Here is a 25,734-nt window from a genome sequence, read left to right on the forward strand (position 1 = left end):
TTGCATAAATTTTAATTGTGTAATTATTAAATTATCTATCGACATAATATTATTTATCTTTTGTAAATTTAAATAAAAAATTATTTCGTCATTTTCATTAAATTAATATATTATTTTCATAAACACAAATAAAAAAAAGTATTTTATTAATTTTTGTACTTATTTACTAGAATAACAAGATTAGCATTCAGAATTTGGGCTACTAATTTAAAGCTGTTAGGTTAAACACCTAAGGTTTTTAAATGAAAACCAAAATAATGAAATATTATGAAAATATAATACAATTAAAACAATAAACATAAAAGAACAAAATTACAATATTGTGGACTTTTGTATAGGTATAATCACATCACTGTGATTCATATAACCACCACTAAAAATTAAATACCTGCCCGATAATTAGAAAGATCCAGGCAAATCCTGGACTGATGTCCAAGCTCTGTGACGAATAGAGGCATAAAGTATCCCTCAATATACTTTGGATTCCATCCATTCCAGACTTGGGTTCAATTTATATGATGCATATTGTCAATAGATACAACTAGAGACAGAAATGGTTTGAGGTGTAGCTCCTGAGTGGTTGTGTTTAGGGGGAAAATGAATAAGAGTAGAAATATCGTGTACATATGTGTTGTATCCAAAAATGTTATAAAATTTGTGTGTTTCAATTTAAAACACGGCAACAAGATTGTTTTAATGTACTATTAGACTAATGTAACATCTTCCATTCAACATTCTTCATGGCTTTTGTAGTTTTATGAGATCTTATTTGGCGGCATACATATCACTGTATAAAAAATAGGAATTAGAAAGTACACCGTGACAAAGTTGAATACAATAATAATACAAACCGCTCATTCCTGTAAAAGAAAAATTGTTTCTTTAAATTAAAACTATCAATATCAGTTAATAGTGTTAGTAAAGCGCAAAATGTAAAACTCACGCGAACTAGTTCTCTTTACAGTGTTCTGACGACGACGTGCTTGAACCATTCCATACACGACGGCAGCAAGACTGGCATGTTGACTAGGCTGTCTAGTAAATCCACCAAAACCACCAGCAGTTCTTCCTATTACATAATACGTTTCCATTTCACCTTTACCTTTTACTTGAACCATTCCCCTGTATTCCACTTGATAACCACGTGCTGTTAAAATCTTTAAAAAATAACAACTACTACAATTTGTACACATTACACCAGAAAATATAAAATTAATTATAAATAGATAAGATATGATTAAAATTAATGCTAGTTACCTAAAATGTAAATATTACATGAAGATACTAGTTATAAAAAATATATTTTATACAAAATAACTCGCAATTCAGAAGGCATTAATGAAAACTTACATATTTTGTTCACGTTGAACGTAAATGAGGAAAATTCAAGATTTAAAAAAATGTTTAATTGAATTAAAAATTATTAATATTAATTTCTATTATCACTAAGTAAGCTCACCGGACAGGTCTAGTAATAAAACTTGTTATCGCAAGATCAATTGTTTAAGAGCCGAGTAAAAAGTTTTGAGGTTCGAATCCTAATAAAAGTTAGTTGTTTTTACATGGATTTGAATACTAGACAGGGGATATTCGTGAACTTTTGTGGTTGGGGTTCAATTAATCACACGTTTCAGGAATGTTCAACCTGATTCTGTACAAGATTACACCACATTTACATGCCATATATATCATCTTCATCTCATTGGGCTGAGTGGTGGGGGGGTTGTTTATTGTTCACTAGTTAAACAGATTGTAATGTACACAATAAGAATAATAATTACGAAGTGAAACAGTCAAAAATTCCCAAACTCTATAATTTTTGTGATCTACTTAATTTAAACCATACTTCAGCTGTCTATAAACAGATTTGAACAAATGAGATATCGCTTTATTCACAATGAAAGGCTAAAGTATTATCTAATAAAATCATAATTTGATAAAACTAACATTTATAGAGTAATTAATATGTAAAAAATTTTAATGGCCTGGATTTTAGAATTTTCAAACTTATTCATTTTGTAAAAGATATTGTTGGGTATATGTATTCTAAATTTCATAATATATCTCAATCCATTCTTAAGATATAGATTTTTATTGAAAAATAAAAATAAAAATATAAAATAAAATAAAAATGGTGATCTAAAGACAAATTATGCAGATAGAGCATTTATCTACCAAACATTTTATTTATTTTGATATGTTGTCATTAAAATCTTACAAAGATTAATTTTATTTTTTTAATAAAACTGAATACAAATTACCTTAACTCAGACAATCACTTTTTTTTGAGGACTGAGACATTTTTTATATCTCCTTGATTTTTTGGAAAATTCTCAATTGTACAGAGGTAAACAAAATATAAAATTGCTAATAATAACTCTGTCTTCTTGTAGAAAGTTGCTCTAAAATGGTTTCCAAGAATTTTAACTAGTTTTCAGGAAAAAGAATACAAGGATTACCTAGGATTTATATTTTTCGAGTTCTTCACAATAAACCTATTTTTTAACCCTTCAACCATTAATAAAAATACACATCTATCAGGCATTCAGGATTCCATACTTCTTAAATTATAACCGGAAAAAATGTTTTTTTCTCAAAGCTTCAATGTTCCTCTAATTATTTTCTAATTAAAAGTCTATCTTTCTCATTTTAATTATAAAAAGCTATGTGATAAACAAATTTAGTGAAGGGATTGGTTGAACAGGAGGGGTATCATCGTTAAAAAATCACCAGTATTAAGGGTTAATAACTAAACAGATGTCATTAATAATTATTATTATTATAATAAAGTAAAAACAGATATAATACAAACCATCGCTGTATCTTTAGGAATCTGAATTTTGCCCATCATGCCTGTTGAATCCATACGAGATGCTTCATTAACCGTATTACCCCATATATCATAAACTGGTTTTCTTGCACCAATTACACCACCGACTAATGGACCACTACTAATTCCTATAAAAAAATGTTTCCGATTAAAATTTAAATTAAATATTTTATTAGAAGATTTTAACAGCCAAATGGCGTTATAAAGAGTAGCACAGGGAACGGGAATTTTTTTAAAGTAATAGTGACAGCCCTGAGGAGCTGGTAGGAAGGTGGGAGTGCATAACTACCTTCTGTGCACAACTACCTGACATTTAGTAATCATGGTCGGTACACGACAAATATTTACTGTGAAGGCATTTTACAAGAATGGTGACAGTGCTGCGCAACAAGAATTCAAACATCATTACAATTTAGGACATCATGGTCGCGATCCATCTTGCTACGCCATCATGACACGGGTTGAGAATTTTAAGGAGATGGGTCAGCTCTAAAAAAGAAACCACCAGAAGGTCAACAAACCCCAGAGAACATTGAAACAGTTCGGGCCTCAACTGGGAGTCCATGACCGTTGGCAATGAAACATACGCAGCAGCATTGAACTATTGAAATTTTGTAGCAGAACAACTTTAAAAGTTTTCCTGATCTTCATAATTCTTGGTTTCAGCAAGATGAAGCCAAAGAATCTGCTGCCAGAGCATCAATGGCAGCCATTGACAGCTCTTTGGAACCACGTAATTTCACGGTTCGGTGACATTCATTGACCCCTAAGATCAACAGAGTTGTCGGTGTGCGATTTTTTCTTGTGGGGCCACCTCAAAAGTGAAGTACACCACTCGCCTGATGACAATCGCAGAGTTGAAAATGAGAATTCAAGAAGAAATTGCTGCAATACCCATGAAAGTGTTTCAAAAGTGCCATGCAAAATCTCAGCATTCATTTCCAGGAACGCATACATTCCAATGGACATTGTTTTTAGAAATTACAATTTTTTGTGTAGGAGCACTTAATGGCACGCAATTTACTTTTTGTTTCATCAATAAAACTTAATTCAATTTTTTTTTACTTTTGTGAGTTACTTCAATATTTCCAATTTCCTTGTGCCACACTGTATTTAGGTTTTAACAATTAAACGATTTATAAAAATAAATTTACAATATTTTTTTAAAAGCCTAAATATAAAAAATTCTCAAATTGTTTAACATCAGCTCAAGTTCCATTGTTGCTTTTATTAAATCAATATTTTAAAGTAAATACAAATATGTCTGTAAAAGATTACTGTGATTGAAATTTAATATTCATCAACTGTAAATTGTAATATTATTGTTACGTTTACCTGTATTTGTTTTATTTCAGATTTAAACAAATAAATTATGTTCACTGGTTTAACCACTTGGAGCGCTGTATTATTTATTTACTTATTTAACACGGCTTCTGCACAACAGAAACCTTGATGTATTATATAATTAGCAGAAAAAAAGCCTCCAGTTACTGTTCAAAAGATGCTTAGAGTAAAAACTGATATAAATCCTCCAAATAGGAAACTTATTAAAATCATGAATAAAACATTTTTTAGAAATGTGAATGTTAAAAATAAGTATTATCCAAATCTTTTAAACAATTAATGAATAATTTTTTAATTTTTTTTTTTCCATTATACAATTTGTTTCATTATCCCAACTCGTAAGCACAATGATACGTATAAACAAAAACAAGGATAAAATAAACCTATAAAATTTTTAATCTAAGATTAAAGACAAGTGCTTACCAACTCTAAGCTGAAAATTATTAAACGAATGTTTATTCACTTCTTCGAGAGCTTGTTTCATTGCAACAGCAAAATCCACCAGAGCACATATATGGCTATATTCGTCTGCTCCAGCCTATTTATGTAAAAAAAAATTAAGAAATTATAACAAAATTTATTTCTTACTATTCAAAAATAAAAGAGAGAATTCTAATTGTAATGGTTTGTAGAGATGTTGTTACCATACAGAGAATAAATAAATAATACACTAAACAAATACAGATACACACTTTTGAAAAAAATTATCAATTCCTTCAAATAAAAGATAAAAAGTTAAAAAAAAATAATAATTCCAGCTGTATAAAATATTAATAATATTAATTTTAGAATAACAAATTAAAGGAAAAATGCAAAAATTTCTAGGATTTTCCGCAACAATATTGAAAAATACAGAGTTATAAATTTTAAAATGAAATTAATACAAATAAATAAACCTGATCACCAAATCATAACTAATGATCATTAAATCTATATTATTATATAAAGAGAAAGAGGATTTTTGTTTGTTAGGGATAAACAAAAATACTACTCAGTCAATTGCAACCAAAGTTTTACCCATATTTCTTAGCATAACTGAGGATTTTAGTTATATTTGACCTTGAAAAAAAAAATATATGTAGTAGTGGAAATTTTCTGATTGAAGCATAAACTGTAAGCAAAGAACTGTGAACTATGAGTCTCTCACAAAAATTCAAATCAATCGAATGAATAATATTACAAAAATAATAGAATTAAATTTACTTAAGTAAAATAATATTAAATAAATTAAAAAAAATTCTATTTAATAATAATGGGCTTCATATGAGGTCTGCATGTGAGGCTAGAATGGTGAGGTATGAAAGCACCTCACAGGAGGCTAGACCGATCATCACTATCAACTAGTAACAAATAGGGTGTCCCTGGGGTGCTGTTTTGGGGATGCAATGGGATGCTCTTTTAATATCTGCAAATAATCGTTCGATTTTCAAATTTAAAACGGGGTATTGGTTAGTAGGTTGAAAACTAACTTTGCACCCATCAGGTATGCAATCTAACAGATCATGGTTATTTGGAAATGTTATGTAAAAATGAAAAATTATTTATTAAAACGTGTAAATAATAAATAATCCATTACAGTGCTGCACTTTTCATTCGAGCCGCTAAATTCTAATGCTCCTTTCTTACATTGAACAGCTCCCAAGATATTTTTCACTAGAGGTATTTTCAATAGAGGTCTTATTGAAATTGAAGACAACATATCATGAGCGATTCATAATCAATGCCAAGCAAAAACTACTGAAGATAAATCATTGAAAATTTGTATACATGTTTTTCAAACGTTGGAACTGCACACTAAGAAAGGATTTTTTGAAATTCTGAGATTAAAGGGGTAAAATAGTGTAACAATAAAATTTATAATTTTTTTTTATTTCTAAGTAAAAAATGATGATATCAACTTGATTTTTTTTTGTGTGTAATCTTCAAGTGAATATCTGAAATCCAATTTCTAGATTTTTTGAAATTCTGAGTTTCAAGGGTTAAAATGGATTTCTGAATTTTTTAAAACTGTGGTATTTTTTTTTAATTTCAATAACAAATGCAGAAATAAACCTGATTTTTTGTGAGTGTAATCTTCATGTACATAAACCAATATCTAGATTTTTTAAATTCGACCTTGAAAGGGGGTGAAGAAAGGTTAAAAAAGTTTTTAACAATGATTGCAAATTTTCCCAATCTATACTAAACGAGATATTCAGCAGATCTGAAAATACTCCTCTTCAGATAAATATTTTAAACCCATTTTTGTGGCTTTTTTTAATTCCAACTTTTTTACGGAATGCGAAAGTATACGGCGCTGTGGCTCAACTAACACACAACTATTGCCATCGTTATTGCACATGAGACTGACAGCACCTGTTTCCAGTTACTTAACTGAAAAACATAAAATAAAGAGATTGACCGTTAACGAGAAATGCAAGTAACCATTATAGCATGGGTGAAGCTGCAACGGGATGCTAGTTATTATATTTTTATTATTATTATATTATATTATTTTTATATTTTACAGATCACATTAAAAATGAGCAGTTAAGCTAAATTATAATATGGTATTACATGATTAAAAAAGCAATTTTCCTAGCATTTGCCTGCATCAATTAAATACAACCATAATAAAACAAAGCAGCATAACAAAATATATGATATATATTTAAAATAAAAATACTACATGAACACACTAAATATTAACAAATAATTTACAGTTCATTTGGTGTTAATGGAAATTATTTAAGCAGATACTGGGTGATTCAAAAAGAACTTCACAATTTTAAAAGCATATAAAAATTTTATGAGATAACATACAGATTCAGTTGAGCTCTCATTTCATACCAAAACACATCAAGTTTTAACTCACCTAGTTCATTAGTACCGAATTCGGCCACCAGTGGTGTTAAAATGGATACATTTACTGGTCCAGAATGTGCTTGCTATGTGTTATGGTTTCACAATTTGCAGTCAGCAACTGCAGTTGAACATAGTTTTCATAGAGGGTACAAAGGGAACCTCCTGGTAGGTACACAATTTACTCTTGGCAACAATTCTTCATTGAGATAAGTTCTTCTTTTAGACAGAACAACCCATCTTCTTCCAGGAGACAACCGTAAATGATATAGTTTATCTGCACCTGCTTCAAAATTTTTTAATTCCTAAGTTAGATGATGACAACCAACCAGGTTAGTCTAGTAGTTAAACTCATCACAAATCAGCTGATTTCGAAGGTGAGAATTCTAAGGTTCAAATCCTAGTAATGGCAGTTACTTTTAAACGAATTTAAATACTAGATCATGGATACGATCTAGTATTCAAACTGTTCTTTGATGATAGGGTTTCAATTAACCACACTTCTCAGGAATGGTTGACCTAAGACTGTACAAGTGTATACTTCATTAACACTCATACATATCATCCTAATTCATCCTCTAATCCTCTAAAATAACACCTTAAGGTGGTTCCCGAGGCCAAACAGAAAAAAAAGAGAGACTTAGATGATAATAACGAAGATGGTTCACCATTTCACTACCGCCTAGAAGTCTTCTTTTTCCTGTTTAGCCTCCGGTAATTACCGTTCAGATAATACTTCAGAGGATGATATGTACGAGAGTAAATGAAATGTAGTCTTGTACAGTCCTCAGTTTGACCATTCCTAGATGTGTGGTTAATTGAAAACCAACCATCAAAGAACACCAGTATCTACGATCTAGTATTCAAATCCAAGTAAAAATAACTGACTTTGCTAAGACTTGAACACTGGAACTCTCGACTTCCAAATCAGCTGATTTGGAAAGATGCGTTCACCACTACACCATCCCAGTGGGTTACCGCCTACAAGTCAGATTTTCTTGATACCCGATTCCCAGGTGGGTGGATTGGCCATGAAAGTCCAATTGCATAGATACCTTCCTCCCCAGAAAAGCAACATGAATGTTGGGTTTCATTAAAGATCGAGTTTATGTACCATCTTTGTCTGTTGATCTTGTAGAGCTAAGATTCATTAATGCCGCAGCTGCAGAGGTAACGCTCAACTTGTTGACTTCAGTCTGAAATGAAATCAGGTGGGATGTACATCATATTATAAATCGAAGCTAAATCAAACCAAAATGAATGTTGGGTGACAAACTTGATTTGTTTTGCCATCAAATGAGACCTCAACTGAATCTGTAAGTTATCTTAATAAATTTTTATATGCTTTTAAAGTTTTGAAGTTCTTTTTGAATCGCCTGGTATTTATGTATGCGTTAACAGGATGCAGAAAAATATAAGTTTTTAAAAATTGTTTAATTAGTATTATTGTTAAAATTCATTAACAGAATAAGTGCATCTATAAAATTAAAAAAAAAAAAAAAAAAATACTTGTACATATTTAATATTAATTGATAGGAAGATTTTTTTAAAATAAAAACAGACAATGTAAATATAATGACCATTTTTTGTAAGCCAAGTATTGTGTTGTTGCAATATTTCAAAAATATTTTTGTTGTCCAGTTTGATATTTTTATCTATTAGCAAAGATTACACATTCACAAATATAAACACAAAGATAAGTTAACAAATTTTTCTATAGATTGATCTACACGACTCATAATTACAAGTACCAGAAATTAATCTGACAGCCCATTTTTGAATCCCGAAAACTGATTCTGACATCTTGAGGGATTATGACATCAAGAGGTGACATTATACAAGAGGATTTGCATGCAAAATAAATATTTAATAACGATGACAAGCTTAATGTTTTATTGGAGGTGCTTCAAAGCAAAACGGTACGGTTTGATTTTATTGCAAGCTACTTCCCAACAGGATTTGGAATCTACTCAGAAATATTTTATTTATGACTAACAGAAAAAAAAATTATTATTAATAATACATATATATGATAATCATAACACAACAGTTTTATCTATATTTAAAGTTATATGGTTATTATCCATGCAGTGAATAATACGTTTAAATTGTTATTGTAAAATTGTCAAGTCCTTTTAACCAACCACAAATGGCAACATATCATGTCTTTTACATTAAATGTGAACAAAGACTTTGGTAAATAATAAAAATAACATTTTACACTTATCTTCCTGTCATATTGAGAAGTTTTATTATGTAATTATATAGCATCTCATTTTGGCCAACGGTTCCTCTATTATTTTTTATTGAATTTTAATAATTTCACTTTTATTTTAATAATATTTTTAACCTTTAGTCAACAAGTATAAGGGTCAATGTGCTTCTTAAATAATAAAATCTTCTTTCCCGTAAAAAAGGGTGGTATGAGGGATTGATTGTTTGTTGTATGTGCTCACATTTTTACAGTGGACCACTGGGGGTGTGCCAGATAGCTGCATGCAGCACATGAACGATTTAATTGTTCGAGTGATTTATATGTCTCGAATGATTCATTCATTAACATTATATTTGTGTTTTGGGGATAAAAATAGAAAACATTAGGGCTAAAAGTTGTGTTAAAAATAACTCAAAAAATAACTAAAAATGATCAGGATTTTGAAGTTTTTCGTTGTAAAAATTTTTTTGTTGTTAGTACCCTAAATTCAAGAAACATTATTTAGTTACAACTGACAAAAACATTTAACAAAATCATATGTAATGAAACATAAACCAAGCAACATTTTCATGGTGGGCCATAGGCCTGACTTTTTTCTAGTAATTATTAGAAAACAAGAAGTTTGATTACTACTTGTACACATCTATATAGAATAGCTATGAAAAACTAATTTTTTTTTTTTTGTCTTCAGTCCTTTGACTGGTTTGATGCAGCTCTCCAAGATTCCCTATCTAGTGCTAGTCGTTTCATTTCAGTATACCCTCTACATCCTACATCCCTAACAATTTGTTTTACATATTCCAAACGTGGCCTGCCTACACAATTTTTCCCTTCTACCTGTCCTTCCAAAATTAAAGCGACTATTCCAGGATGCCTTAGTATGTGGCCTATAAGTCTGTCTCTTCTTTTAACTATATTTTTCAAAATGCTTCTTTCTTCATCTATTTGCCGCAATACCTCCTCATTTGTCACTTTATCCACCCATCTGATTTTTAACATTCTCCTATAGCACCGCATTTCAAAAGCTTCTAACCTTTTCTTCTCAGATACTCCGATTGTCCAAGTTTCACTTCCATATAAAGCGGCACTCCAAACATACACTTTCAAAAATCTTTTCCTGACATTTAAATTAATTTTTGATGTAAACAACTTATATTTCTTACTGAAGGCTCGTTTAGAAAAACTAACTTTATTAGAAAAACTAATAAAAAATAAAAATGTTTTTCTTTCTTTTTTTACTGACATTTTTTCAGGATACAGTAAGTTAGTCAGTGACGTGAAATTTAATATTACTTCTACATTTTATGTTGTAGTCAGGCACTTGTTTGTCTAAACAAAGTGGAAGCTATTAAAGTCATTATCTCATATAGCCTACACAGTCGTCTAGATATGATACTAGTATCATAATTTTTTTTTCCAAATATTGTGGTGGTATTTTACTAGAAATCTGAATGTCAATGAACAATAAAGTATTTACATTTAATGCATATGTGTATCAGTTCATTAAAATTATTACTGTTCATCTGATAAAACCTTTTACACATTACAGACTGCTTCACTCACTCTGGTACGGTAGTTTATCAAGGGGATGACAAGAGCTGAGGTGGATTGTAAAAACATTACATTACATATTGCTATCTTTTTCTGTTTAGCTTCAGAACTACCATAAGGTATTACTTTTGAGGATGAATTAGAATGATATGTATGAATGTAAGTGAAACATAGTTTTACAGTCTCAGGTTGACCATTCCTGGGATGTGTGGTTAACTGAAACCCAACCACCAAAGAACACCGGTATTCACAATGTAGTATTCATATCCATATAAAAGTAACTCCCTTTACTAGGATTTGAACCTTAGAACTCTCGCCTTCAAAATCAGCTAATTTACGATGACCAACCCAACGGATATTAGAAAACTATGAACTGTTGCTAAGACACATTACCAGGGCATTACTGAAAGTCTGCCCCTAGGAATACACTGCATACGATATGGGTACTGGAACTTTAGTCTACTCTATAGTAGACCAGTGTACTGTGACCACAAGGCAGTTTTATTTAGCAGTTATATCTAGAATATGAAAAGTCTTTCAAAAATATTTTTCAGAGATATGTTCATAAACCACTGAATCTAAAAAATCTCATTTCAGGTGAATGCTGCACAGTCACTGCATTTTACTGAGCGAGTTCTCATAATGAGGATGGTACAAGAATTATGAAATAAAAATATCGATTGGAGCTCGGACATACACGCTACATTTTAATAAAATTCAATATTTGACAAGAGGTATGGATATTATAGAGGTTCTAACTTGTCGTGTAATGGTAATACCTATAGATATCATGCACAGGTTCTCGCCTATAATATTCCAACATTAACAACGATGCAATGCAACACATACTGGCAACATAAAGGGCACAGGCGGGCACTACCTACGATGCATTCCTGCTTCTTTTTTCTGAATATATTTTTTTGTTTATCTAGAGAACAAAGAAGTTTTTTAAAAATCACAAGAAGTAAAAGGTGTTTCTTTCTTATGGAATACCATCATTAAAATTTGAAAATAATATAATTTTTTAATTTTATCACCGAGTGTAGATAATTTTGTCACCCCGTTCCAGATAAGACAATTTAAGGTAAACTATGTTACTTCCAGACCGAAGACCTGTTACTACCTAAAAGTTGGTTGTTAATTGGTTGGATCTGTGAAGCTACTGAGTGGAACAAATATACATTATCATTCCTCCTACCAATGTAGTCGGTTAAAAATTAGAACAATTAGTATTTATTTCTATTAAAATTATTAAATGTTAATAACTCCTTTACTCGTGGACTGATTTCCAAAATTCAAAGTTTGCTCTTTCTTTCAGAGGGTTATATATACTTGCTCATGCTGCAGTTAAATTTTCAAATTTGTCATTATTTCAGTTTTCAATTTTTTATACCAGATAAACTAAGAAAGAAATGAACTGTTTAACTGCTAACATCCAGCACAATAAATACATTCTGCATATGATTTTAGTCCTTTACCAATATCAAAATTCTATTCATTACAATTCAAGATTTTGTTTAATTTTTTAAATAATATCAGAATTTTATTCGGGTGATTTTCATTGACCAGACTTCCAATGATGGGATAAATAATTTAAAAAAAAAAATAAATATAAATTAAATTTTTTTTTTTAAGTTCATGTTATTACTTTCTCGTCTAGCGCTACAGCTGTAGAATGTAAAGTATTGTAATCAGTCCTATTTGACGGTTTTCACCAGATCTTGATGTTTTGACACCTAAAGAACCCAAAAAAAAAACAATGGAAATTTTCTGGATCTTAATCTTCATACCTACGTGTAAGTGTGTGTGTGTTTTTTTGTGTTGGCCTCTTACTCACCTTATATCTCCAGAACTAGTAGACTGATTTTGGCCAAACTTGGTCAGATTACTTCTATGTAAGGGGCACTGATGCCATTAAATTTTCAACTTAAAAGATCAAGGGGGTGATATTGTAGAGTAAGGTCACCCTCAGTATCTCAAAATTTCACCTAATTAAGTATTTATTTTTCTTAGGCACACTTGTTAACGATTCAAAAATATCTACAAAAAAATTTTGCAAAATTGCACCCCTATCTGAAAAAATGCTCTAAACTAGCGGCTAAGTAGGTATACTGACTACATATGAAAAGACACCCTCTATCAGTCTCCATTCCTAGACCTTAAGGGCTTTACCGAAGGTCATCTTTGTAACCTCAGCTTTTGACATATTCCGATCCACCTTGGCCAGGATGCCATTCCCATCGATATACTAATATTTAATGAACTCAAAACAAATACATCTTACTGAGTCTTAATTAAGACTGAAAGGACTTAACTAAACAAAGGAACTAAACTACCTTCCCATAGAAGGTAGAAGTGAATTCAACACATAACAAGAAACATAAAAAAATTATATGGAACTATAACAGTAACACTAAACAAAATAAAAAAAGGACAAAAACAAAAAAAAAATATCATTTATAAAACAAAACATCAACAAAAACATAATACAAGAGAAATCCAAGCTGAGCTCTAGATCCCCTCAGCGATCCTTTCTTTTGTAAAGTACACTATAAAACTCTCCACTATTGCCCATTCAGCCTGGCTCAACCAGTTTACACTGAGATCCACCGCCGATCCAATAAGATCAAGCTGACAGATGGTCTCAGATGCAATCAAGTCTATAGGTTTCACACCTGCAATCACCAACATTGACTCCCGTGAAATAGTACCACAACCACTCGTTATCGTTAACAAAATTAGGCGTTGAACCCATAATAATATGTCCCAATATCTTTTATATTTTATCCTATTTGCCCAAACAGGCACCGCATATAGCATAATAGCCTCGCACATGTCTTTATACAAGATGCTCATGGTCTTAAAATTAAGACCCCAAAAGCAACCTGCAAGCTTGAGTGACTCGGAATTCAACCTTCCTCCTTGAGCATCCTTCAACCAGCAGGTGCCCATATAAGTGGGTATACTGCGTCAATAGTACCCCCCATTATCACAAGGACCGCTAGTGTAGAACTGGTATGCTAAATTAAGTTGTGTGTGTATGCATGTGTAAGCCATGTGACGGGAAAGTCCTACAACTGTGTTGTCAGCTTGTTTCTTTTATTGTAAAATATTGGATCTGAGTAAAGGTAACTTAATTTATTTTATTCAATTCTAGATTTTCTATTCTCTTCTATGAAGTAAATCTAAACCGTTTGTTTTATTTTTAATTAAGTAAACAGATTGAAAACAACATTTAAAAAAAATATAATTTACACACACACACACACACACACACACACACACACACACACACACACATATATATATAAACATTTTACCTTATATTTTGGATTAAGACCTGATGCAGCCATATAACAAGCACCCACTGTTTTAATTTTTTCAATTGAAGTAAATTTTGGCTCTGCTAGCAGCTCATCAAAATCAACTGAAAAAAGGAAATATTACAATATAATAAATTTTCTATAAACAAAAGTCATTTTTTCCTCGTTTTATATGGTTAAAAAAAAATTGGAAATTATGAAATATTTCTCAAAAAAATTATAAATCATATTTATAAACAATTTTATATGTTATTTATAAATGACAGCATATTGAAGATGGTGAAAAAAAAATTGCTGAAACAATGATCTAGCATATGAGTTCAGTTAGTTACACGTGATGGGTATCATTTACTACACTGGTGTACAAAATTTGATTTATATTTTAATAATTCAAATATAATTTCAGAATTAGTTTATCAAGTACGGATTTTTGGAGACAACTACTTTAATTTTACCACATTATGTATTTAAAATGCATTCTTAGTATAATATAATAACCTAAAAAGTAGTAAACAATACATAATAATTATTATATATTGTTTATTCTAACCACTCTTAAAAGGATTAAAAGAAAAATCCTTACTTATTCAGTATTAAGGAGATACATCTTAATTTACTTAGCTATGCGTTCTTAATTCTACTATTATAATCATAAATGTTATATCAGATGAGTGGATAAAGTGACAAACGAAAAGGTGTTGCGGCAAATTCATGAAGAAAGAAGCATTTAGAAAAATATAGCTAAAAGAGACCGACTTATAGGCCTCATCTTAACGCATCCTGGAATAGTTGTTTTGATATTGGAGGTACAGATATTTGGGAAAAATTATGTAGGCAGACGACGTTTGGAATATATAAAACAAACTGTTACGGATGTAGGATGTAAGTAACACACTGTTATGAAAAAACTGGCACTAGATAGAGAATCTTGGAGAGCTGCATCAAACCAGTCAAATGACTGAAGACAAAAAACTTTTATCTCTTTTTTAAAAATTCAAAATAAACTAAAATTGACAATAAAATGGGAAAATAAGATTATTTTAAGCTATACTCTGTACACTTAATTTTACTACATATTTCTATGAGGAAATATCTTGTATGTAGTGATTGTAAATGTCTCATAAAAATCAAATAGAATTTCAAAACATAATCTATAACTGAAAATAAAGAAAATAAGTAATATAAATATAGGCATCCAAAAATGCTTGTCTTCTAGTTAAAGGTTGAGAAAATTTTTATGCTGATTTCTGCTCCAAGGTTAAAATGAGCCATAAAAACTTAAATTAAGGAGTACATTTAATAGTTTCACACGGGGTTTGGACATGTAAAACTGTATAAAGGTCCCAGAACTGTACCACTAATATTGTTTTTTTTTTTTAATTTTTGTAAACACAAAAATTAATTTTGCAAAACGCAATTTTTTAGATTTAGTATATACATAACTAAATACATAAAATATACATAAATTTTTTTTAGTATATACATAAAATTCGCCAGTTAACAAATTAGCAACAATTTTTGGTAAAGAATATAGAGAAAATCTTTAACCAATTAACACTGCTTTAACATGAGAAAGAATTTATGAAATTTTACGTTTATTCATTTAAATGAAAGTCTGAAATGTGACAGAAAAAACTGAATTATAATTTTAAAAGAAACAAATCATTTAAGTATTGGAATACTTAAATGAAGTATTTTCAAATACTTCATTAGCTTCATAATACTTAAATGAATTGCGTTGGATTTCGATTAGGATGCAGAGCCATTTAAATCATCTAAAACTATGGTTTACAGCTGGCTAACAGAATGGCAAATTGTTTTAATTTTAGAAAAAACCTATTTTAGGAACCTTCTTGCAATATTTATTTTAAGTGTAAAAACTGTCTTCAGAGAAAGGTCAATGAAATTTTTATTTATTGTGTAAGTATAGAAAATTACCTTACAAGAGGAAATGTGTACTTAATTTTTTTAGAAAAAATTTGCCTCCTGTTATAGAAAATACTAATACTAACAAGGCAAGAAATGATTTTTCAACATGATGGGGCTCCTCCTAATTTTGGACAAGAAGTTAGGAATTATTCAAATAGGAGATTCATGAACAACTGGGTCGTACAAGGTGAACAAGTTAATGGCGTCCTACTCTACCAATGAACTGTGGGGATCATATGAAATTATTAGTGTACGAAGAAAAAGTAACTAGAAAAGAAAAATTAGTGATAGAATTTTCAATGCAGATGAAGTTTTCTAAACAATCTTGATACATTAAAGAGAACCGCCTGAAGATTGTAAATTGAATAGAATAATGTGCAAAAAGAGATATTTTGAACCATTAATGTAAAACATTTTTATTTGTTTTTAATAATTAATTTAGTTTCTAAATATTTTCCAATACAAATGGTCTTTTTTACTTGCTTTATTTTAACTCAAAATGTGTTTTTTCAATTTTTTCAGTTTTTTTTTACATTTGTTCTCAAATCTTGCATCTTTAATTTAACACGCTTCCTGACATTGGCGATTGATAAAATTTTGCAGTTACTAAGGTCAGCTAACAGTACAATATTCCACCATTACTTTTGCAAACATCCCCCTCCCCGTTTGGGGGTAAATTTGTAAAATGTATATAAGACAAAAAAAAGTTTTTTTAATTTACAAATGTATTTCAATAATCAAAAACTTCACTGTTTAGTTACTTTGCATAGTAAATATTTGATTTAAAATTTGTTTGATATTTTATAAATATATTAGAAGTATCAATATATGATGTTATCCTTTGAAATCCAAATTAACCTACTAATTAAACTGATGCAACGTATGATAATAATTTGATTAAAGTAAGCAGACTAAAATGCTGCCAGGGAGGCAGCCTCTATGCCTAGGGTGTTCGGGCCTACTCACGCGCAAGAGTAAGAGTGGGTGGGTCAGAGCTCCCTGATGATGGCATGGGGGACCCTCGAGGTGTGCACGGAGGACGTGTAACTGTGAAGGGCAAACGAAATGTGTGTCTTGATCAGGTATAATAGGGACAGGAAGGATAGCTCTCCTGCGGAGAAACATTCTGATCACAGGAAGAGTTGATTAGTATGTTTTCGAGGAGGCACGGGACACCCCGATGGGATGTCCGAGTTCAGACGAGCTACGGAGGACAGACTGTGCTGCCATGAAACCCTAAGACGACTGTGTTAAGCTTTTTAGTGTGGGCTGGTCATCTTGGGGGAGTTAAAAAAAAAGAAGCAGACTAAAATGTATAAAGCAAGCTTTTAAAAACTTTTGTAACATTATTAATTATTTAATTTAAAATTAAAATACAATATTTTTCTATCCATTTTGTTTTTAATAAGTCAAATTTTTTAAACTCTTTATTGTCTTGGCATTAGATTCATAAAATTTACCAAAATTAAATTCTTTACAAGTGTTGTAACATTTTTTTTCCAACAGTTTAAATAAATTATTGCGTGTCAAACCTAAAAAATTGTGTTTTTCGATTCCAATATTTTTTTTTTTTTTCAAACATATATGTATGTATGTTTTCAGATATTATTAAACATAAAGTTGTGGGACTTGTTTTATCAAATCTTTCAGACCAAAATCATATGAAACCATCAAATTTAGCCATTAATGTAAGTTGCAATTACCTCATTTTACCTTCGGTGCGGAAATCAGAATGAAATTTTTCACAATGAAATTTTTAAACTTATAGAGAAATATTTATAATGAACCTTTTTTCTTTATTTTAACTTTTACAACATATCCTGAAATTCTTTCAGTTTCTTCATGAGAAACTGTAAATAAGTAACACATTATTATACTAGGAAAAACATAAAATCTCATACTAAGAAAAATAAAAATATTACCAATAATTTCATTAAGTAATCTAATACATTCCATCCCTTTATTAATATCTTCTGAATAAAACTCTGTAAAATTTGGTATACTTGCGAACATAACACCAACCTTATCTCTTGACTGTGAATAAAGTTCCTGAAAACAATAACAAAAAATCAAGTATAAGTTTAAATAGAAATTAACATAAACAATGCTACAAATTTACACATACATTTATGTCTTATCAACAACTTTACAAAGCTGTTTGAAAAGATGCTTGTGGTGCAACTAACTGATAACATCATTAGAAGAGATGGATTAGGGCACACTGAGCTCCTGGTTTTAGACAGGCATTTTGGCAATAGATGCATTCAACAAAGTCATGACGATAGTATAGTGCAGTAGCCGGGTAGAGAAGAAAAACAGTTTACCATGGTAGTCGATCTTCGATAAGGGCGCCTACTTGTAGAGGGTTTTACACTGTATCTCTGTCAGAGGGCTATTATTGTACGTATTAGTGACAGTGACAGAGCCAGGTTTATGGTCGATCACACCTTGTCACAGGGATTCGTACTTGGATGTGGGATGTAGTCTATACGACAGGATCCTGAGGTTAGAGTTTCCTGATGTTGTTGCCCCAGTTACCTTCACCGATGAGTTGGTTCTGGTCATTGTGGGAAGGACCGAGCAGAATTTGATGAACAGGGGTAATGAAGCCACTGAGTCGATGAGATGCTAACTGATAAAGGACTGAAACTGGCTCTGAAAAAGACAAAAATGTTCATCATGAACAGAAAGCACGGACTGGATCTTGTCACCTTCCAAGTGCTTCTCAGTCCATCGATTATGTACTTTGGAGTATGACAGGATGAAAAGCATTCCTTTTGAAGACACAGCCAAAACTGCGATTAAAGCCGAGAAGACAATGACCATGTTGAGCAGAATTCTAAGTAATGATAAATTCTTTGAGTTTTTAGCTTCTAAACAGAGTGTTTATTCTAATGAAATTAATCCAATTCTTATGTACAGGGCTCCTGCTCGGATAAGGGCACTGAACACTCAGGGTAGCAAGTTGACCCTTGCGTGAATAGAGAGGAAGATGTCACGGTGCGTCTGTTCTGGCTACAGGACTACCTCCTCTGAGGCAGGTTTTGACAGTATTTAGTTTAGCAGCGCCAGTATGCTGCTGCTGGAGTGGCTGGCGAGGTTCAGGGAGAAATGCTACTACAGGAAGGTGATGTTTTATGATGTTTTTTATCTTATGATGTTTTTCTGAACAGGTGGTAGTCCCGGTAGGAGACGACAGACAAGAGAAGATGGACATACAGAATGACAAAAGATATTGTGCCATGAGTCGGCAGGGAGATTTGGCGAGGTCGATTAGTGGCTAACCCGGTTTCTGTCAGGTAACATTATTCCTGTACACCATAGGGAGATGACCTGTGTTCGTATTTTGGTGCCTTTGATAGTTTCAAGCATGTCATTTTTCAGTATATTAGGTACAGTCTCAAGGATGCAATGTGCAGTTACAACAGGGCCAGTTGGCGTGGACAGTATAGTTACCATCAAGGTTTTGGGTGTCGATAAGTGGCATGCTGCCTTCAAGATGATGAGGAGCATCATCAGAGGAAAGGAAAGAGAAGCATAGGTTATGTGAACAGCCTGCAGGAGTAGGGAGCATCCACCTGGGTCGGGTCATAGATGTACGTCATCCGTTGATGACCGTGGGACTCTCCTGAGTTCCTTATCGTCCCTTTCCACTAGGAAGATTGTGCGATATACCCTTTGTTATGCTTATAGTGGGTATGGTCATTCATGTATAATAGAGAGAGAGGGGATTTAGTCGATGAGAGCCTGACAGTAACACCTATGCAGATGGAGGATGTCTAATTAGAGATTTCCCCTCTTCCGATGAAAAAAAAATTTACATTTACATAAATATTTATACATATATTTATTTAAAAAAAAAAAACTAATCAGTTAAATAACTAGGATGGGATAGACCAGATAAATCAATGATCAAGATAGATCAATGAAATAAATCCCAAAGTTTTTAGGTGATTGGCTTCAAGGAATATATATTATTACTTCCAAACAGATTTTGCCTCTTATCTTGAAAACCCATTGACCAAAAAGGTTGAAATCTGGCTATATATAGCCCAACTTTGGCATAATTTTCATTCCCATTGAAAAAGGGGCATCACGGTACCCTTATTTCTTTTTTATTAAACATAATTATTTTTAAGCCTTGTTGATGAATAACATTACACCAAATCAGGCCAATTTATTTAAGTAAATAATTATACCAATAAATAAATTTTTAAGCCCCAAAAATAATCAAGTGACAGAATGGGATCGATAATTGAAATAATATTTTTTTAAACTTTAATTCTCAAGATCAAAAATTCAACTGTGTGAGATCGGATGAACATTCAGGTATCCCTGTCTTATTGAGAGATTAGATGTACTAGAAACATTTCTCTCTGATAATACAGTCAAGTGAATGGTGATACCATCTTATATGTTGAAACGCAAAACTTGATCTCTGAATTTATTAAGATTGCTTATCACATCAATATAACAATTAGAAGTCGCAGTAACAGCATGCACTAAATCCTCAAAAAAGTAATGGATTTATCACTACAAAATCAATAAAAATGTATCGAACATTGATGAGGATATTTCATGAAACTGTTAAGAATAACTATTTGCTCAGTACTGAAAAGTATGTTTCTTAACACAAAGTGTTAAATGAAAATAAGTTTTGTCGTTAACAGAGTTTCTTAGACCATTTTGAAGATTAGCCTGGCAAGGTGCGATCTGGTTTACCCAAACTTATTCACTTAATTGCTGTAGAAACATCATCTTTTACAGATAAAACTTATGCTTGAAAAATTCTTCTCACAGTCTCATCTGACAATTCTAAAGTTCCACCGTCTTTCAAGCTGAGTATCATATACATTATGTAAATTATGATCATCAATTATGTCGCTCTTTGGATATTTTTGGTCATTCAAACACTGTGAGGCATACTTCAAAGCTGAAACTATATCTCTAAAATCTGTAATGCATAACAATATGTTCTTCCCACTAGGTGGTTCATTGCGATTCAAACATAGAATAAATTGAACCTAAAATAATAGCTGTGTTACAATGGTAGAATTTTTTTTAAATAAGTTTCAATAATAAATATATACTGCTCACCATTCTATGACATGATTACAATGAAAGACATATTCTTTATAAAACGGCACAGCTCCACAATGCTATGCTCTGCTAGAGAGTGGAAAATCCAGGAATTATTTCTGCTGGACCCTGTTTTTAAACGGGCAGTTCACACATTATTGTAAGATTTTACAAAACACTACATCCACAAGAATTAACAGATACACATAATTCGATCAAGCAAAGTAAATATTTCATTAAATAACAGTTTCAATTAATTGAAAAAAGACGGGTAAAAGAGTAATATATTTTATAATTTTAATTTACCTCAGCTCTATCTTGAGATAGAAAATGATTAGCGACATGATCTGGTAATATATTACGTAATAATTGTCTATTATTACGTCTTGTCTCTCTCATTTCAGTTAATTCACGTTGCGCTTCTCGTTTCCATAAGAAATCTAGACGAGACGTTAATTCGACTAAACGTGCATGATATGCCACAAGCGTAAGGAATATAGACAACAACATCAACATTTGATGTGCTAATGACAAACTGCAAAAAATTAAGTCTTTTATAATAAAATACAATTTAAGTACATAATAATATATTATACAGATTATTTCAGGAATGGATAGATAAGTTACTCTATAAAAAAAAGTCCCCAGCATGCTTGGATGAATCAAGGGAAACCACGGTAAAACTTTGATTAGAGTATAATAAAAAATACCTAATTATTTAAATATAAAGAATAAATAATTTGCTGTAATTTACATTACAGCAAATTCATAAATGCATTAAACATAAACAAAAAAATTCAAAAACTGTAATCCACAAGGCATTAATTAAACAGACCGTTTTAGTATATTAAATTAAAAATACTTGTTACTTTATTCAAAAAAAAATTTCAATTTATATAAAATGAATTTTACAATTGCATATATTTGAACTTAACTGAATGACCATGAGTGGGTACTGTATGTTAATATGCAAACAATCTATGTGATAAGATCATAAAACTACCACACAACACTGTGTTCAATACAAAAATTGTTATACAACGTTATAAGTATACAATTGTACTATAAATATGTTACTAAATTTAATTTATTAAGTAACAATTAATAATTGATGGAGATGAAAGTCAACTGAAAATTATGTCATCAATTTTCTCAAACAACTCAGCTATTTGTTGATCAATTTAAAAAAAAAGTGTAATTTTCTTTATTAAAGTTTTAACTAATAAATAATATTTTTGGTACTTACATATTAATGCCACCGCACCTACAGATTTATTTAAAATTGAGTATTTATTTTATTGAGTCTCTTTATTAATTTTAAGAAATGGTTATTTATATTTATTTATTTTATAAATATAATTTAACCAAACTTAACCTATGCTCGCTAACCTTGACTAATTAACACTGTAATTTTTTGAATATTTATTTAATAAATTCAGTAATTATTGCAATTATTTGTTATTTAAATAATCAAAACACTCCTGTTAATTAGTAAAGGTTAGCGAATGAAGCTAGCGTAGATTAAGTTTGGTTATATATTTATAAAATAAATAAATATAAATAACCATTTATTAAAATTAATAAAGAGACTGTTTTGAATCTATGTTAAACTCTATATCGGCCCATTTTCCACCGAAATCCGATTGAATACTTTGTTTAAAAATAAAGCTGTAGCTGCAGTGGCGTTAATACGTAAGTACCATATTTTTAAATAATTACCACGAAAAATAAATTAAAAAAAATTATGTGGTTACTATTTTGAAATATATGATTATATAAAAGTTTAATTTTTATTTATTGCGGAAAAATTTGGTGTAAACATGCATGCATACAAATATTACAATTACTCCTGGTAAATTATCAGGACACCAAAAAATTCTAATTTAACCTAACCTAACAAACCTCCAAACAAAAGCCATTGTAATGTTTTTCCAAGGATGTACACATGTAAGAAAAAAAAAGAATAAAGATTTATTACTAAAAAAACATCACTTGCTGGCACTTTACCATGTCCAGGATAAACCCAAAAAATATCAACTAATACTTTGTCATTTTGATAACATAAACATAAATTTTTGTATTTTGAATAACATAAGAATTCTGAAAGATAGTATTTGCCATTTCTTGAGGATCTTCCTTCTCATTAACTGTGTGTGTATTTTTTTAATGAATGTCACTTTCAATGTTTAGAGTATGTACATTTGGACTGTCCAGCTCAACAAAATGCAATTTATCGTTAGACACATACATATATCATTGTTGAATCTTGTATATGCTTTCCGTCTGTTCAAAATTAAAATAGTTTGTTGACATATTTTTTTTTGTCACTGACTTTAAACAAATTTCTTTTGTGTTCCTTCAATGCTTACAGTTTTTCTTCACATAATCTTCCACAATTATATTTTCTTATTCTGATATGCGGCTCATCGATTTCAACAATACTATTTGATCCAATGATTGCCATAATCATGGAAACAATGTAAACTGCTGAAGGGAAACAACAATTCATAATTTTCAAAATTTACCTTTTCATATATAACTGTGAATTAATGTTTACATGTAATGAAAAAGTAAAATTTTTCTAAATATTTGGGTTTATGAATATTCTACATTTCTAATATTTCTAAATTTTTTTATAAATTTGTTATTGTATAAAGACTTATTATTATTATCGCAAATTTTATTAATATCTAATAACATCTGAATAGAAATCAATTGTAAAATAATGAATTAAAAACAAAATTTTTAATTTATATAAAATATTGTATAATATTTTAAATATTATATTTTATATAAATATAAATTTATATAAAATATATTAAATACAATTATAGTAATAAAAATATAAAAAAAGTTTATATCTTCTCTAGTGTAAATATATTTTGTTAAACAGATAAATAACACTGATGTAAAAAAAAAAGTTCTCTAAGTGTGATACCATTTATTAAATTCCTTTTTTGCATACATTACAGAACTGTAAATACAATTTTATTACCCCCCCTTAGTTTTAAATAAATTACGCTTCAAAAAATAATTAGGGGAAATATAGTTAAAATTTGTAAAATTTTATATAATTTTACATGGCCATACCTGTGTTAGAATGATTTTGCTGATGCTTTTCTTTTATAAATATCCTCAGGAACATCCCGAATTAATGTACAACAGTACATTTCCAAGAAAAAAGGTTGTCCAAGAAAAAATCCAGATGCAAGTGAAGGAAATGTATTTTCAATGACATATTATATCCCATAGCTCTGTATGAAGTAAGAAGTTGATTAACAATATAGTGGTAATTGTCGGATTTTTTTTTGCCAAGAAAAGATTTGCAAACATCTTTAAATGAAGCCCAAAGCTGCAGTTTCTACATTATTTAACATCGAGTTAAATGCATCATCTTTGACCAACTCTCTTATTTGAGGACCAACAAATATTCCTTCTTTAACTCTTCCTTCACTTACATTTGGAAATTTCTGCCTGCTGTACAAAAATCTGGGATTATCCTTCATTACTTTTACAAAACTTTTCATTAGTCCTAGCGTGATATGGGGACGGGGTAAAAATATTTTTTGGATTCAACGAAGAATTCATGAATAATATTTTTCCCATTTGAAGTTACACTGTCTTGTTTCTTTCACTCTTTGGTAACATTATGTTTATCCCTAGCTTAGCTGTCCCATTCACAAAGAAAACACATGTACTTAGTATAGCCTAACTGCACGCCTAACAAAATAGCTATAACTTTCAAATCACCAAATATGTTTCAGCTATGATTTTTATATTTTATTTTTCAAGAATGTCTTTTATCACATCTTATGTCACTTTCAAATTAATATCATAAGCGATTGGTACCGAAGGATATTTGTTACCATTATGTAGCAGAACCACTTTTAAACTACACTTGGACGAATCTATTAAAAGACATCAGCACTCAGGTTTATGAACTTGTCCTAAGTGCAACATAAGCTCATCAATATTTGTGCAATAAACCAAATTATTTTCATCGATAAAGGAAAGTTAACGAAAAAGTTCTTTTTGTTAGCTTTGAAAGCCCGAAATTTTTCTATTTTATTAAAGTAAATTTCAACCTTGCATTCTTGATCCTAACAGTTCAGCTTGATTTTTTGATAAATTTAAATCCCTAACCGAGTCATTTAATTCACATTGTGATATAAGATGTGGCTTATTGGAAAATAATTCAAAATCAAAATCACTGATGTCTTCTTCAGTACTGCCCGATTCTTCATGGCTGCTTTCGAAACATACATTCACAGGCGGCTCAGGAATTGGAATAATTTCATTGTGAGGTACAGGACTAATTGCAGATTGTAATAAAGAATATTTTACAGTATGTTAATTTTTTTTTTAAATTCCAGACACTATTGTTAAACAAAAGTAAAAATCGGTTACATGATCAAAAAATTTTCAAAAGTGGTGGGTGATAAAAAGATTCTGAATTCACATTTGTTTTCAGCATCAAAAACAGATTAAAATCATGTATCGCATGTTAGGAAACAAAAGTTATGTTATCAGTGTAATTTAACGAAATATTTAAATTGCACAAAAATTATATCAAAGAATAAATTTAATTTAAGTGGCATAAATAAAACTAATTTTAATAAAGA

General features: G+C 30.4%; 1 protein-coding gene across 3 annotated transcripts in view; it reads right to left on the reverse strand.

Annotated features, from left to right (window-relative positions):
- Nucleotides 1–25,734, reverse strand: part of Ac78C (adenylyl cyclase 78C) — a 686,763-nt gene that overhangs the window by 23,931 nt on the left and 637,098 nt on the right. For 2 of the 3 annotated variants that reach the window (XR_012758616.1, XM_075380750.1), the window contains exons 20-25: nucleotides 21,419–21,647; nucleotides 17,956–18,082; nucleotides 14,102–14,208; nucleotides 4,598–4,712; nucleotides 2,813–2,958; nucleotides 944–1,157 (exon numbers count right to left, since the gene is read on the reverse strand). Coding sequence is in view for 2 of the 3 variants with exons in the window: in XM_075380750.1 (XP_075236865.1) it covers nucleotides 944–1,157; nucleotides 2,813–2,958; nucleotides 4,598–4,712; nucleotides 14,102–14,208; nucleotides 17,956–18,082; nucleotides 21,419–21,647 (938 nt within the window). In the remaining variant the exon portion in view is untranslated. The remainder of the gene's footprint in view (nucleotides 1–943; nucleotides 1,158–2,812; nucleotides 2,959–4,597; nucleotides 4,713–14,101; nucleotides 14,209–17,955; nucleotides 18,083–21,418; nucleotides 21,648–25,734) is intronic. The other variant, XM_075380751.1, reaches the window with a different exon arrangement.

The sequence above is a fragment of the Lycorma delicatula genome, chromosome 12, assembly GCF_047948215.1.
Source record: "Lycorma delicatula isolate Av1 chromosome 12, ASM4794821v1, whole genome shotgun sequence".
Taxonomy (NCBI): domain Eukaryota; kingdom Metazoa; phylum Arthropoda; class Insecta; order Hemiptera; family Fulgoridae; genus Lycorma; species Lycorma delicatula.